Raw genomic sequence first — 16,391 nt, forward strand, 5'->3', positions numbered from 1 at the left:
AGAAGTTTTTTCTTTTTTATGTGTAGCCATTAAAACACAATACAAATTTACATTATCGAGTACGTGGATGGATGGGTAGAACCGATAGAACAAAAAAATATTAAAAATAATAAACTTCTTTGTAAATTTACACTTTAAATAAAAAAAAAGTACTATATTTCATCTTTATCTTTTTAAAATAAAAAATTAATTCATAAACTTATAATTCAAAATATAAAAAAAAATTCTAAAAGATACTAGAGTCTAATTAAATCTATGTCTCTTGTAAGGAGATTTATATAATGCAGAAGTAATAAATATGTGTTTGATAATATAAACTCCAATTTATGTTTACAAAAGTTACTATAAATAATGTTCTTAGATTACATACTATCAATTTACGTGTTTAGAATTTTTGCAATGTATATTATTTTATCGAGTATTGTAATTTTTTATTACTTTTATATACGTTAATCGTTATTGTTATGATTAGAGACGAGTTTAATCACCAATTTACGTGTTTGATTTTACTTTTGTTGAGTATTGTGATTTCTCGTTATTTTTATATGCATTAATTGTTATCGTTATTCTTAGTCAAGAATTTAATCACCAATTTACGTATTTAAAACTCTACCGCAACGTGCATCATCTTCTTTAAGCATCAAATCAAACGTGAATCAAACCCATTACTTCACGTTAGAGTAATAATTTTAACGTGAATCTAATAGAAAGAACATCAGATTTTATGAATGGAAAATATGAAAAAAAAATTACTTTCAATATTTAATTATTTTTATTTGATTAATTAATAAATTGTATGCATTTTTAAAAAATTAAAACAACTAGTAATATTATATTAGACTTTTTTTTTACTAACACGTTAGATTATTATTATTATTCTTGATTTGTCAAAATAAAATTTGAAAATCAAAATATTTTTTAAGCATCCGATGCAGTCCTTGTTAATTATATATTTTGAAACTATATATACTCCTTATTCTCTCTTCTCATGTCAAATCAAAATCGTTTTTTGGGTTGATTTTGCAATGCTTGAACAATCAGCCCAATTCATTCTCCCAGTCTAGTAAGTACTCGTATGAAGATTTTTGTTTTCATTTATCATATATATACACACACAAATTCATGCTATTTATGTGCATTGACGATGGATCATTCATGTTTTGCAGAGTGGTTGCTATGGTTCTGACTTGCATTTCTTGACAGTCCCAAACAACGCAGATCACAAATTTCTCATAAAGTTCACATTCTTTTCTAAGTAACAATATTCATGTTTCTTTGTTCTCACTGTTACATTGGCACAAGGCATAACAAACTTTAATCACGTCCATTTTCCGCTTGGTCCTGTTTGCACCCCATCGCTTAAAACATCACAAAAGATGTCAGAAACAAATCAAAATTCTCCATTGATCCAATCAAAGCTTCCTGATTTAAAACAATCAATGACATTGAAATACGTGAAGCTAGGCTATCACTACCTCATCACCCATGCAATGTTACTGTTCTTATCACTTTTTGTGGTTCTAATATCGCCATGTCTCTCCACACTCTCAGTCCAAGATTTGCATGACATTTGGGGCTATATGCACTTCAATCTCATATTTGTGTTCCTTTGCATAGCTCTCCTTGTGTTCTTGTTGACCCTTTATTTTCTATCTGGGCCTCTACCAATTTACCTTGTTGATTTTTCATGCTACAAAGCTGAGGATGCACGCCAATGCCCAAGGCAGATATTCATGGATTGTGCTAGTATGACAGGAGCTTTCACTGACCAAAGCCTCGAGTTCCAGCGCAAGATTCTGGAACGATCGGGGCTTGGTGAGTCAACATACCTCCCTGAAGCTGTTACAAGAATTCCTCCAAACCCATCAATGGCAGAGGCCAGGAAGGAAGCTGAGGCTGTCATGATTGGTGCTGTTGAAGAGCTATTTCAGAAGACAAGGGTGAAGCCAAAAGACATTGGATTTCTGATTGTGAACTGTAGTTTGTTTAACCCCACACCTTCTTTGGCTGCTATGGTTATTAACCATTACAACCTTAATGGGAACATTCTTACTTACAATCTTGCTGGCATGGGTTGTGGTGCTGGTTTGATTTCTATTGATCTTGCCAAGGAACTTCTTAGTGTTCATCCAAATTCTTATGCTCTCATCATTAGCATGGAGAACATCACCTTGAACTGGTATTTTGGGAATGATAGATCAATGCTTGTTTCTAACTGTTTGTTTAGAATGGGAGGAGCTGCAATCTTGCTTTCTAACAAGAGGTGGGATAGATTTCGATCCAAGTATCAGTTGATGCACACAGTTAGGACTCACAAAGGTGCTGATGACAAGAGCTTCTCTTGTATTACCCAAAGGGAAGACTCCACAGGAAGGGTTGGTGTTTCTTTGTCAAAGGATCTCATGACAGTTGCTGGTGATGCTTTGAAGACCAACATTACTATTTTGGGTCCTCTTGCGTTGCCAATGTCTGAACAGTTGATCTTTTTTGCCAACTTAGTAGCAAGAAAAGTTTTCAAGATGAAAATGAAGCCTTATATACCTGATTTTAAGTTAGCTTTTGATCATTTCTGCATTCATGCGGGTGGAAGAGCTGTGCTGGATGAAATCGAGAAGAACCTCCAACTCACAGACTGGCACATGGAACCCTCCAGGATGACCCTTTACAGGTTTGGCAACACTTCCAGCAGCTCACTTTGGTTTGAATTGGCTTACATTGAAGCCAAAGGAAGGATAAAAAGGGGCCATAGGTTATGGCAAATTGCATTTGGATCTGGATTCAAATGCAACAGTGCAGTTTGGAAGGCTCTCAGGAAAGTGAACCCAGAAAAGGAAAACAATCCATGGAAGGATGAAATTCATCAGTTTCCAGTTGATGTTCCCAAATTCTCAGCTATCTAGGCGACGTGGCAACATTATGCAGCTTCATTTGCCCATTTAGTAAAGTTGTGAAACTATGATATTCAACTATGCGATGTTTTTTTCTTAAGAACATTATCAAGTTATTTATTTAGGTTGTAGCCTCATTATCAAAGTTCATGATTCAGATTGTATCCACCACCCAATTGGGGTCAAACAATAAAGAATAAAAATCCATTTTAATTTCTTAAATTATAAGTGTGGATCACTTTAATCATACTTTATAAACATCATGCTTTGATCTTTTACTTTGTAAAACAATAATGATTTTAGTATCTTTTAATATAAAACAAAGTAGAAAAAGATCAAAACAAATATTTAAAAAAAACCAAGGACTAAAATATTTTTTTTATAAAATTGAAAATTAAAATGATCTAAACTTACAATTTAAAGAATTAATTTGGTTGTCGATTCATTTCCCTTGCATCCTGATAGGGTTGATGGCCCAAATGGTTAGTTATTGGATCTAAAGGAGAGGCCCAAAGCATGAAGAGTGTATGTCAGGAAAACGAAGATGCCATCCGTTCATTCATGGAGAGATATGAATTTAGTTCTGGCAAAGAGAAGAGAGTATCTGGAAACGAATGAAACGAGCGGCAGAAGACTGGTCCACCAAGGATTTGCCAAATCTTGCATATGCCAAGCAGTTCAAAACATCATAGAGAATAGGGTGAACAAGAAAATTAACCATGTTCTAACATACATTCTAATTCCTAAACAGCTGGTCTCATGTAGCTTGAAGCACCACAGCACAGAAGCCAGCATGTCAGTCAATACAGGTCAAATAAAGATATAAGAATTACTACAGGAGGTCTCTTACTACCAAACTAACACAACAGGCAAATTATCCACTAGTCAAAATACCATCAAATTTACAGTAATACTCATCTCCAAGGTTAATCAGAATATTCTTTCAACCCTCACTCCTTTGAGGATTTGTTGATAAGAGACTTGTGGATATGAGGAATAACACCACCACCTGCAATCGTTCCTTTAATGAGGGTGTCAAGTTCTTCATCTCCGCGTATAGCAAGCTGTAAATGTCTTGGGGTAATACGCTTCACCTTCAGATCCTTGCTTGCATTGCCAGCCAACTCCAATACCTCTGCCGTTAAATACTCCAAGATAGCAGCAGAATACACTGCAGCTGTGGCCCCAACTCTTCCATTGGCAGTCACCCTTTGCTTCAAAAGACGATGGATACGACCAACAGGGAACTGTATCAAAACATAAAGTTGACACATCAGAGGACATGAAATGTATTAAGTTATTACACCAACAAACAAAAGACCAAGCAAGCACAAACAGGATTTCATCCAAATTTGAACCAACAACAGAATTTTCTTCATGCCCTAATAATTAGGGCCATTACAAGAGTAACCGGAACACGAGTCAACAACTTGCAGAAAGGTAACAGCCCATGAGCTTGAAGCTCGTCTTAAAAGATTTGTATGTGATGATGATATGTTAGATGTTTTATCATTCCATCAGGGACTCATACTATTCCCCTGGTCCACACAGGCGCTTTCACGTTCAATTTATCCAATAAAAAAAACTAATCTACTAATTGTGACCTTGATTATGGTTGCCTAACCCCTCAAGGATAAAAAAAACCAAAGCCATCTTCTGCTGACAGAAATGTGATTCTACTGCAACAATAACTCTGTTAGGTCGTCCCCCATCAAACACAAGTTTGCTCCAAAACATTCGTTGGACTAGAAGTTAAAAAAAAATAACTTTTGCATCAAAGTTGAAAAATTTATACTAAGTGCGTGTTTGAATGACCACAAATTCACATTTACTTTAACACTGAGTTTGAATGACCACAAATTCACATTTACTTTAACACTGAGTTTGAATGACCATAAATCCGCTTTTACTTTAACACTAGTAGTTATAGCTTTTGCATTGAATCCATGTTTACAGATTGTTTTCATAGAATTCAAATACACATTAAGTAAACTCGCGAAAAAGACTTGTCTTGTAATAAACTGCTCCACTTCAAACCCACTTTTAATTAAAATAAATTTTGCAAATTTAATCAACTTTGCCAGAACAGCCCACCCAAACACACCAAGTTCTCACAAATCATCCTCCAAAGTTCAATTCTCAAATTCCAATAAGATTATTATTATCAACAACCCTGACCTAACGGTAGCACCTATCCACATTCGGGAGGAAATAGAGAAGAGGAAGAAGAACAGATGAACAAGAACGAACAAGAACGCAGAACACATAATTATTTCACTAATTAGTCAAAGTTACCACAGAATACATCCAATTGGGAACAAGAACGCAGAAACACAAAAATTAGATTGAAGTCAACCTCGGCTTAGACTTGATGAAAACAAAAAGAAAATAACAGAAATCTAAACATAATCTAGTTTATAGTTATTTAGTTAACAGGCAAAATACCATAAAACAGGATACTAATTATTTTATTAAAAAAAAGACAGAATTTATAATTCAAATAAAATCCTAAAATCAGTTATTCCAAACATAGTCATGAGAAGATCCGATCGGAGAGCCCTAAAGTGAAAGACCCCACCTTGAGTCCAAATCTAGAATTAAAATATGAAGGGCGTTCAATAAAAATAATTATTTATTTATTTCGGTAAATAAAAAGAGAAAAAAGGATAAAATGATAGAGAGAGACCTGAAGACCAGCGCGAGAGGAGCGAGAAACAGGTTTTTTCTTATCCTTATCCTTATCCTTGTCCTTCCCTGAAGCTGGGGTTTTACCCGTTATAAGCCCCTTTGCACCCTTTCCTGACATATCGATCGATTATTAACTCACCAAACCACACCACACTCAACCAAACCCTTTCTTTCTTCCTTCCTTCCTTTCAGTTTCAGATTTCCAAACAAGAGAGGGTGCGTAAGGGTTGGGTCTTTCTTCTTCTTTTATTTCATTCCCTACACATTTCTTAACTTAAACATCCTTACTTCATCTACTTAATTACCATAATGCCACTCTTCCCTTCTGTCAGTCAAGTGTGTTACTGTTATCAACTTCTGCAAAAGTTTTGAACATTAATTTGATAATCAGAAATGCATGTTCAAGAAATTTTATATATATTTATGTGCCAACCTTGAAGTGAAACAAAAGAAAGTGCTGTTTTTAAAGGTGATTTATTATAAATTTACATTTTTTTAATTACTCTTAAGTGCATTCTTTACTAAATAAGTTATGTAAAATTAGACTACACATCCTTAATAGTGGCCAGCATCCATCACTTGGCAGATGAGAGAATAAAAACAAAATCAAATGAGCTTAGCGTACTGAATGTAAATTTTTTTATACTATTAATTAATTAAAATATATCATACAAATTAAAAAATTTGTGAAAATTTTTAAAATAATGTGCTGATTGCTATGTAGTGTTAAGATAAGCTTGAGAGATCTATTATATTTTTGCTATGCACAAGAATGAACAGTTTAACAAAGACTAAATAATGGTAAATCAATTTAGTTTCAAAACTTGAAATTTATAATGTCATTTTCATAATAAATTTAATTTTGCCATTAGTCAATAGGATACTGCCTTTATGAACCAAACTAATAATTGCTGCCAAATTCGTTGAAAGTTTCGTAGTTCACCTCTGGTCTAAATTTGAGATATTTTCCATAAATTATATTTACAATGAAAATAGTTTATATATAAGTTTTAAACACAAAATTGTACTTCAAAAAATTAAACATGTAGAATTTAAATTAACGCTCATTGTTATAGTACTTTTAATTATAATAATTCAAATTCATTTTTTGTAATTCTTTAATTATTCGAAGTAAATCTTTGTTACGTGTCAAATTTATATCAAACATTCAATATAAATACAGTAAGTTGATACATTTCCAATCTATACTGATCATTATACTGGTACAAATGCAAGTTCATCTACACATTGTCTGCAGCAATAGCCACAACCACTAACTTTTATGGCAACAAAATTACCAGGCTCTTCCTCTTGCACAATGACGCTTTCAAACCCTGCAATTTGGGAAAATTACCGTGTTTTCAGAAGCCAAAAAATAAATAAATTTTACTGCACATTTCAATAAATCAATAAACACTCAGGCATTCATCTAAAATTGGAAAAGACTTACATGGATGAATACATGTAGTTGGAAGTTTTAAAACATTGGTGGAAGATTATTTTTTTTATGTATGATATTTAAAAATAATATATCTAAAGTATGATGTTTTTAAAAATATTAAAAGTTATTTTAATAATTTTTTATGTAAGTACTGATATTCAGAAATAAAATAATATAAAGTTAAAAAATTTGAAAACTTGTGTGAATGGCATATATTAAAACTTGTTTTCCACTTAAACAAAACGAAAAATAATTTGTTTACAATAAAACAAAGAAGAGTGGAAGATTCTAAGATTCTTATCCAACATTTGAATTTTTCAACAACTAACCTTGATATTACATAGGCAAAACCAACACGAAACAGAAGCAATAATAAATTAAGAGAGAAAAGCAGAACAATTAAGCAAATCACACATTCAGGGTTGAATTACTTACTGTTGGAATTCAATGTTAAGGAAGGAAGAAGAAGAACTAGCTATGGCCTGAAAAGCAGTGGTGGAGAGAACCATAGATGTTCCAGTAACGGAAGGCCTAGAAACAGAGGACTGTGCTCTATCAACAATCTTAATCTGAATGGTCTGGCCAGGAATGCATGTTCCAGGAGCTGCTGCGCTTATACACCTCACCTCGTACTGTCTTCCACATGCGGCACCATTGTCCCATATTCCTTCCCCTGCTGCACCAAACATGTTACTCGATGGGAATTGTGATGCGTCTCTACCGAAACACGCCGTTGCTGTGTCATCACAACACACAGTAAGATAAATCCACTTAATTAGAGTATACACTACTTTGCCAATGTTTTGAGTTGAATCCAGATTTGGTCCATTTGTGATGATGATGATACATACATCAAAGTTAATTTCAAATATATTATAATACTTGTGATGATGACTTACGTAAAAAGGGAGAGCCATATTGGGCAGCAGTGCCAACGTCAGCCAGAGAGTAGTGGATGAACAATGTTGAGAGGACGAGACATAACAGGATTAGGGGTTGGAAATGAAGATGAACCTTGGACATTGCTGCAGAGGGAGGGAAAAAAATTAAGGAATCGAATAAACGTGAAGCCAAGTTGCTGAGAAAAATAATGTTCATAGCAGAGTCAGCGCTGCAAATCTATGGTCAGCACAACGGCGCGCCAACCCTTTTCGTTAATTTTTAGGGAATCACGTGCCTTGCAATTATTTTCTCCAGTTTCTAGAAATTTTCACCAGTTATTAGTAATTTTCGGTTGAAAAAACCATTACTTAAATATTACTCTTCTATAATTGCAGTCTCTTGGCTTTAGGATAAGAGAATGACCTAAATAGTGTTTTTGCAAATTAAAATTATATTTTTTTCAAAGAATTAAATTAATATTGTTTTAAATTTTTATGTATATGGCTTTGAAGTTGGATTCTATTTTTCCATTCTCAGAACATTTACAGTTGAAAGTTGTGAAAAAAAGTCATGCCAAGCATTTATTAGTCCTCCTTTTGTTACATTCCAGTCAAATGCACCCTCAGACGTCATATTTTCCTGTAATAAAACTTATATATAACTCATCGTGTCACGAAAAATTAGAATGAACTTTTATAATGGATTTTGAGTTATATTAGTTTCTTAAAATATCTAAAAAAGATAATGTTAACATTTAATTTTATGAAAAAATAGTTATTTTAATTTCCTTTGTCATTTTATATTAAAATATATCTAAAATTATTGGGTCTGAGATGCCGGCCACCGCGGGTTGGTGGTTAGGAGTTGGGACATGAGCTTTTAAAGTTTAATTATACGTATAAATGCAAAATCTTGAGAGTGAAGAGATGTAAAGCGCATGGACGTACCTGGTGATGTGTTCAACGCACAGCGATGTCGAATTGTGAGGAATGATCTACGAGGAAGACGATTGAGTAACTGATATGGAAAATCAATTGATACTATTTATATATAGTCATTAATCCTAGTATTTATTCGGAATAGACATTCTTAAATGTTAATTATTTAATCTATATACATGAGTATGCGAAATTAATACTCTATATATTGTTTGCTTGCAAGGGTTACGTTGCTTGATCAATTGATTAGATTCCTATTAAAGGAGTTAATTATTTTGATATTACGTATTTTAGTGAGTAACGTGCGGGCCACGAACCTTTCGGTCGGGAACAATGTTCTAAGCTTAATCACTAATCCATGTTTTACAAATTTCAGTTTGCAAACAAAGACGCTTATTATTCTTTAAATTGTTGTTATTATATATAGTTATTTATAAAAATGTAAACTTTATTCCCTAATTATTAAATTACATGCAGATTTATTATAAAATAAAATACTTGTAAATTAATACAAGTAAACTAGTTATTGCTAATTTTTGAAACATCATAATTTATGAATTGTTTGATGAATATATTAAGATGATATAAATGATAATTTAATAAAATGTCTTTATTATTTTTTAATATGTCTATAATGTATTAAAAAATTAAATATATATAGCTCAAACCATCACCAGTTAATTATATCAATTGAATGATTTAATAACAGGACTATAAAAAAGAAACTCTCTAAAATCCAAAAAAAGGATAAATAATTGGGTAATCAGGAACTGTGTAATCCAAGCCGTTCATGTTGTACTGTCAAAATTTTATAATTTACAAGAAAAATTTATACATGTTACAACTTGAGTGGTTTAGGGTAAAATTTCTCCAAAAAGGGGTAGAAAAAAAGAAGAAACTGTGATTGTGATAGTTGTTGCAAGTATGATATGTAGAAATGTGGTGAACGAGTAGGTGGTTTAGATTGCAGGCCTTTGTCGTCAGGGGGGCTAATCGCTATTACCCTTTGTCTCTTCTTTCGTTTTCATTCATCCGATCACATCAAATTTTCTTTTTTCTTTTTCAATTAATTTTTGGTTGTGGCGAAATTGCTAATACCTCTAGCACTGCAATCATGGTTCCCCTTGAACCGTGGTGAACTTGGAAGATTCCACAAACAATATTTGGTTTGGTTTCTCCATGGCCACTGCTCCTTCTGCTTACCCATTTGGAGTCCCTTACCACTCCCACGTTGGAACAGTGGATTGCATAACTTCCCAGTTTCCCCTTCACCTTCACCTTTCAACCACTCCCCTGTGCGCACGTTCTACTTCTAAGGTATCTATCTCAATTACTCTGTTTTGTGGATTGGATAGAACTCAATTAACATCAATTTCAATGCACATTTTTGTGGCAAGTTTATATCTAGTTCTATAAGGTTCACAAGCATTCTCCATGCAAATGCGATAACTTGGATTAACAAATTTTAAGGACATGTTTAGTTTGAGAAAATGTTTTCTGTTCTGAGTTTTAATTTCAAAGATTTGTATGGGAAACAATGATATAAATCTTTGAAGATTGAAAATAGAATGAAAACAAGGTGATAGTTTTGTTATTATATATCAAAAAGCTCCTTAGTTTTACAGTGTTATTTACTTCTCCATTACAGCAAATACTTACATTTATTTAATATTACTGGATGAGTGAGTAGTATCTAAACAGGGTTCTGGATGCAGGGATTAATTGATCGAGTATGTGCACAACCTGATGATGGTTTCCACTGGGACGAAGTTCCAACACCCATTCTTGACATGGTTGAAAACCCTCTTTGCTTGAAGAACTTATCTCTTAAGGTTATCTGTAAGCTTGTTAACATTTTTTCAGAGCAAATAACATTCATACTCCCTGAGATTTGACAAAATTTCAACTTATTCCCCTCCTTTTTCTACAGTACACAGAGTTCTCTTAATTTATGTAATAACATAACACCTAATACTCTCGATTACACAAATTACTACTGATTTCTTATGCAGTGATATGAATTAGGGGAGGTTAAAGTAATGTCAAAAGAGGGAGGGGTATCAAGTGAAATTTTGTCAAACCTCAAGGAGTGTGAATGTAATTTGCCCTTTTTCTTTTATCATTTTCAGTTTGCTTTTACATCATTTGTACTTACAATCTTGAAGTATCACATTCCCTGAATAACTGTCTTTGCAGGAACTGAAACAACTAGCAGTTGAAATCCGTTCGGATTTGTTTTCGATCATGTCAGGTACACAAATATCACTGAAAGCAAGTATGGCAGTGGTGGAGCTGACAGTTGCAATACATCACGTTTTTCATGCTCCAGTAGACAAGATATTGTGGGATGTTGGGGATCAAGTAAGATTTTAAATTATTGGTTTTTCTAATCTGTGCCCTGAGGGCACATGTTAAGGAGCACTAAATACATCCTATTAAATGCTTTAAATGCATTAAATTATTGTAAAAAGTATGCATTGAATGCCGGTTATGATTTTGAGATTATAAATATTTTCATTTTGAATAAAAACTTCTTATTTAAACTTTTTAACATGTGCCACGCAAGTTCTCCGTTCTTGTTTTAAATTTTCCTTTTTCCTTTTGGGGATGAAAGTTCAATGCAAATCACAGATTGTTAAAATAGTTATTTCCTAGGAGTTCATTTTGCCACAAACCAATGAATATTCCTTTTTCTCAGTATAGTTTCTAAGAAATCAATGAAGGACCTGTTTTTGGTTGTGTAACCGTTTCCTCATTTGTGTGCAGACATATGTGCATAAAATTCTTACAGGAAGGCGATCCCTCATGAACACAATGAGACAAAAGAATGGCCTTTCTGGTTTTACTTCCCGATTTGAGAGTGAATATGATGCATTTGGTGCTGGTCATGGATGCAACAGTATTTCTGCTGGACTTGGTAGTTTGTAAATCCTTTTCCCTTTTTTATAATGTTAATTCTTTCAAATATTATTCCAGTTTTGTTCATATTGTTTTAATTTTCATTTACGGTTCTACGGTTTTGAGTTGATAAATTATACTTTTTTTCTGCAATGAATAAGGATGCTTCACATTTTCCTTTTTAGATGAATTAATTAAAATTCCTAGAGGTGAGTTCAAAATGATCTCAAAGTCGTATATATAATATTTATTTCAGGCATGGCAGTGGCACGGGATATTAAAGGGAGGCGAGAACGTGTCGTTGCAGTTATCAGCAATTGGACAACTATGGCTGGTCAGGTGTACGAGGCAATGAGCAATGCAGGATATTTGGACTCAAATATGGTGGTGATTTTGAATGATAGCCGTCACTCTTTACTACCAAAACTTGAAGAGGGTCCGAAGACATCTGTCAGTGCCCTATCTAGTACCCTGAGCAAGCTCCAGTCCAGTCAGTCTTTCCGAAGATTTAGGGAAGCTGCTAAGGTATGCTACCTGTCCTCCACCTTTGCAGAGAAAAATGTTATATAGCCGTAAATTAGTCATGCAGGGTCCACATGATAATGCCATGTTATTCAACTTTAGTTGAGCCTGATGATAAAAAAAACATCTTTACCTGCTAAATAACTTATAACTTTTAGTACAAAATGGATTAAATTTAATACACTTAGAGAAATGATATTATGATATGATCTATGGCCTGTCAAAAATATTCATCACCTTTTCTTTTTTAATATCGTGTGACAGCTGAGATCTGTCCGTGTGTATTTGGAAAGATAAATAAATGTGTAAATCTGCTTCTGACTTCCCCAAATATGTGGTTGTCTGTGCGTCTTTTGCTCTAGTGTTTCTATGTTACCATCTCATATAAACAAATAATATGATTAATAAGTAACAATGATGGTCCATTTTTTATATTCCAATTTTCATATCTCAATGCTCTGCGCATTCACATTATGATCAAGTGACAATTTGGCTAGTTTATCACAGGGTGTTACAAAACGAATTGGGAGAGGTATGCATGAGTTGGCAGCTAAAGTTGATGAATATGCTCGTGGTATGATGGGTCCACTTGGTTCTACACTTTTTGAAGAGCTTGGGTTGTATTACATAGGCCCTGTAGATGGACACAATATTGAAGATCTAATATGTGTTCTGCAAGAAGTTGCTTTGCTTGATTCAATGGGATCTGTCTTGGTTCATGTGATAACTGATGAAAATCAAGCTAACAAAAATAGTCAGAAAAATGATATAACAGACAGGCAGCAGGATGGTATTTCTTTTGCTGTTTTCTATCATAATTGTATTGTATGCAATATTCCATTGCATTTGATTTCTTGTAAGATAGCTTATCGAGCCTGTAATGAACTTACACTCTAGTTCGTTTTTTTTTTTTTTTTTTTTTGGTTTTCCATTTACTTCATTTGTTAATTAGCTTATAGGTAAACTCTGTGCAATAGTTGAAGATAACTTGCTCATAAAGGATATGATATGATACATTGATACTACCTAAAACAACAAGAACAAACCAATGAGCCTCATCCAATCATCCCACTAGGTGGAGTTCGCTACATAAATTAATGGACACCATTGGGCTTTACCAAAAACCAAATTTCAGTAAAACCTTTTAGAACAAATTTTTTAAAAATTATTTGTCTGAATGTTTTTGTAGGTTTCCTTCAATCCCTTTTAAAATTATTTCCATGCCTTTTGACCTTTTCCTGAATCCTGATTCGCACTGAAGCCAGCAACACATTTATTTGGCTTCTTATCTGGATTCTGGGAGATATAAGTAATATTCATATACGTGTAGTGCCATATCTTCTAAATGTAGCTTCTTTATGGGCTTGACTTTCGCAGCATTTTGAAAATTTGATTGATATTTGATTTGACCAAACAGTTATTAATGAGCTATTTATGTTAACTTTTCAGATTCTGTTAAATCTGAATCCTTAGATAAGGCTGCTCGAACTCAAACATACGATGATTGCTTTGTGGAGACTTTGGTTGCAGAAGCTGAGAAGGACAAAGATATTGTGGTTGTTCATGCAGGAATAACGATGGAGCCATCACTTGAACTGTTTCGGCAAAAATTTCCAGATAGGTTTTTTGATGTGGGAATGGCTGAGCAACATGCAGTCACATTTTCTTCTGGCCTGTCATGTGGTGGATTGAAGCCATTTTGCATTATACCTTCTTCCTTTCTACAAAGAGCCTATGACCAGGTCCAACCTTATACCTGCCTACTATACCTACTTGTATGCAGATTGCAGAATGGATAGTTAAAGTACCTTACATAATGGTTTGATATCAGCAATTATTTTTTTTTAACATGTTACATATAACATGTAGGTGGTACATGACGTTGATCAACAAAAAATTCCAGTGCGTTTTGTCATTACAAGTGCAGGATTGGTAGGTTCTGATGGTCCCCTCCAATGTGGAGCATTTGATATAACCTTTATGTCATGCTTACCAAACATGATTGTCATGGCGCCTTCTGATGAGGTTGAGCTCATGCACATGGTAGCTACTGCTACTTGTATCAACGATCGGCCAGTCTGCTTTCGGTATCCAAGGGGTGTCCTGGTTGGGGAAGACCGCACTGTAGGTGATGGAATCCCCATCAAGGTAACTGGAAAACACTATTTTCTTGATGCATTGCGAGTTGATCTTTTCTTTTGTTTTTGTTTTTTTTTGGGTCAAAATTGTGACTTGTTCTGAAAATGATTACTTTTAAAAGGGTAAGGTAAACTAATTATCGAACCTAAGGAAACATTGTCCATTCTAACTTCCCAAATTATTTGTAATAATGTTGTTTAATACATCTTCCATCTTTAATTTTGGAGTGGCTGTAATCTATTCATACACAGATTGGAAGAGGAAGAGTTCTTATTGAAGGTAAAGACGTTGCTTTACTAGGATATGGGACGATGGTTCAGAACTGCCTTAATGCTCATTCACTTCTTGCTAAGCTTGGTGTTGAGGTGACCGTTGCTGATGCAAGGTTCTGCAAGCCGCTTGACATCAAGCTTCTGAGGCAGCTTTGTAAACACCATTCTTTCCTAATTACTGTTGAGGAAGGATCTATTGGAGGGTTTGGTTCCCATGTTGCTCAGTTTATTGCACTTGATGGACTGCTAGATGGAAGAATTAAGGTAATCAGTTCAAGCTATGTGGAAACGATATACTTGTATTAAGGTTCTAAGAATATTTGGGATTGTGATTGTGATTGTGTATTGATAGAAACCCAGTCAGTATCTTGTAGAAAGGGAAAATCTCCCTTGACTACAGCACTGCAGAACATTGAGGGCCTGCACCTCTCAATGCCCCATTGGCCCCTATTCTCTTACAAATGACAAGATACTCATCTCTCTCAACCTCTCCTAGGCAACCTGCCTTTATTCTTGTCTATCTCAGCCCTACAAACTAACAGATATTAACGACTAACTAACTATCTAAATAATAACAGATATCGATAACATACAGCTATCTAACAGTTATTCAGTTTCTTTTTATAATTGGCATAAAGATATAAAATTGACAAATTTCATTTCTGTACCTCTTTGAATTTCTTGGTGGGAAGATATTAGTTTTTGGATTCATGATGTGTGGGTCTATCTATCTGAATGCGGAATCTTAAAATTTGGGGTGGGCGCACATGCAACTAGCTTGGCTTCCCTTCCATAAAGTATATTGTTGATTTTATATTGTTTCAAAGATCATTTGGTAATTTTAGTATGTTGTGTTTGTTGCATTATTATATATACATAGCCTTGACATACCTAGGTATGACTAAATTTTGTCTTTTGGAACCAAGTTTCTGATATTCTGTTCCATTTTTTTTCTGGATCAACTCTTGTAGTGGCGACCAATTGTATTACCAGACAGTTATATTCAGCATGCATCACCAAATGAACAGCTTGACCAAGCAGGGTTGACTGGACATCACATTGCTGCCACAGCTTTGAGTTTGCTTGGCCGTACCCGTGAAGCTCTCCTATTTATGTGTCCCTAACTTGCATAGGAGAATCGAGAATGCAAAGGGTTATATAACTTATATTAGGTTTAATGATAATCTCTTTTTGTACTATTGTACAGTTCAGCTTTACTTGTCCGGTCATGAATGCCATTTTATTTGTATAGAACTGATGCCAATTAGAAAGAGAAGCTAGTATTTACTGTGGTAGTCTAATAAATCAAAATCTATGATCCCAAAGAGAATGTGTTACTTATGTGATTTTGTTAACAATGATTTTTAGGGCTAATTTTAAACATTCAAAAGTAATAATTTTTATTAAGAAAAAATTATTTATTATATTAGAAATATAGAAGTGTAATTTGTTTTTTTATTTTTTGGCAATCTTTTAGTTGTTTAAATTCAAAAAGAAAATCGATGATGATGTTTTTCTTTAATTTAAAAGTTTAATTTTTTTTAAAATATTCATTTAAGCAGAACAAACAAGTGGCAGGTACATGGATATCCTGAAATAATACGGGAGAGGACTTTTATTCAAACAACATCACCTAAGTCAAAAATACCAGTTCTAAGTCAAAATTCACGATGCCAAGTAGAATGCAGTTCCAATTTTTGAAATCACTAAAATAATGGTATTG

At 33.8% G+C, this 16,391-nt stretch overlaps 4 protein-coding genes across 6 annotated transcripts; 2 read left to right on the plus strand and 2 right to left on the minus strand.

The window, feature by feature from the left end:
• Nucleotides 1-1,017: 1,017 nt before the first annotated feature.
• On the minus strand, nucleotides 1,018-5,847 carry LOC113866370 (probable histone H2A variant 3). The gene is made up of 2 exons (XM_027501263.1): nucleotides 5,575-5,847; nucleotides 1,018-4,135 (listed from the first exon to the last, which is right to left on the minus strand). The coding sequence occupies exons 1-2, from the start codon at nucleotides 5,692-5,694 to the stop codon at nucleotides 3,839-3,841; spliced, it is 417 nt and encodes a 138-aa protein (XP_027357064.1). The 5' UTR covers nucleotides 5,695-5,847; the 3' UTR covers nucleotides 1,018-3,838.
• Nucleotides 1,377-2,900, plus strand: LOC113866369 (3-ketoacyl-CoA synthase 11-like). The gene has a single exon (XM_027501262.1). The coding sequence runs from the start codon at nucleotides 1,377-1,379 to the stop codon at nucleotides 2,898-2,900; it is 1,524 nt and encodes a 507-aa protein (XP_027357063.1).
• Nucleotides 5,848-7,448: 1,601 nt separating the features above from the next.
• On the minus strand, nucleotides 7,449-8,069 carry LOC113865995 (putative EG45-like domain containing protein 1). The gene is made up of 2 exons (XM_027500854.1): nucleotides 7,917-8,069; nucleotides 7,449-7,753 (listed from the first exon to the last, which is right to left on the minus strand). Exons 1-2 carry the CDS (start codon nucleotides 8,038-8,040, stop codon nucleotides 7,449-7,451), a joined length of 429 nt encoding a protein of 142 aa, XP_027356655.1. The 5' UTR covers nucleotides 8,041-8,069.
• A 1,734-nt stretch (nucleotides 8,070-9,803) lies between these two features.
• Nucleotides 9,804-15,988, plus strand: LOC113865438 (probable 1-deoxy-D-xylulose-5-phosphate synthase, chloroplastic). Of its 3 annotated transcripts, none has more exons than XM_027499981.1 (10): nucleotides 9,804-10,154; nucleotides 10,553-10,669; nucleotides 11,034-11,198; nucleotides 11,604-11,754; nucleotides 11,992-12,260; nucleotides 12,765-13,047; nucleotides 13,707-13,999; nucleotides 14,127-14,405; nucleotides 14,648-14,932; nucleotides 15,640-15,988. In XM_027499981.1, exons 1-10 carry the CDS (start codon nucleotides 10,017-10,019, stop codon nucleotides 15,790-15,792), a joined length of 2,133 nt encoding a protein of 710 aa, XP_027355782.1. In that variant the 5' UTR covers nucleotides 9,804-10,016; the 3' UTR covers nucleotides 15,793-15,988. The 3 variants fall into 3 exon arrangements, with proteins under 3 accessions (XP_027355782.1, XP_027355783.1, XP_027355784.1); XM_027499982.1 differs by having other exon boundaries at nucleotides 9,884-10,154; nucleotides 10,553-10,630; nucleotides 15,640-15,940; XM_027499983.1 differs by lacking the exon at nucleotides 9,804-10,154 and having other exon boundaries at nucleotides 10,567-10,669; nucleotides 11,089-11,198; nucleotides 15,640-15,940.
• The last annotated feature ends 403 nt before the right edge of the window (nucleotides 15,989-16,391 follow it).

The sequence above is a fragment of the Abrus precatorius genome, unplaced genomic scaffold, assembly GCF_003935025.1.
Source record: "Abrus precatorius isolate BTA unplaced genomic scaffold, Abrus_2018 Scaffold4, whole genome shotgun sequence".
NCBI classification, from domain to species: Eukaryota; Viridiplantae; Streptophyta; class Magnoliopsida; order Fabales; family Fabaceae; genus Abrus; species Abrus precatorius.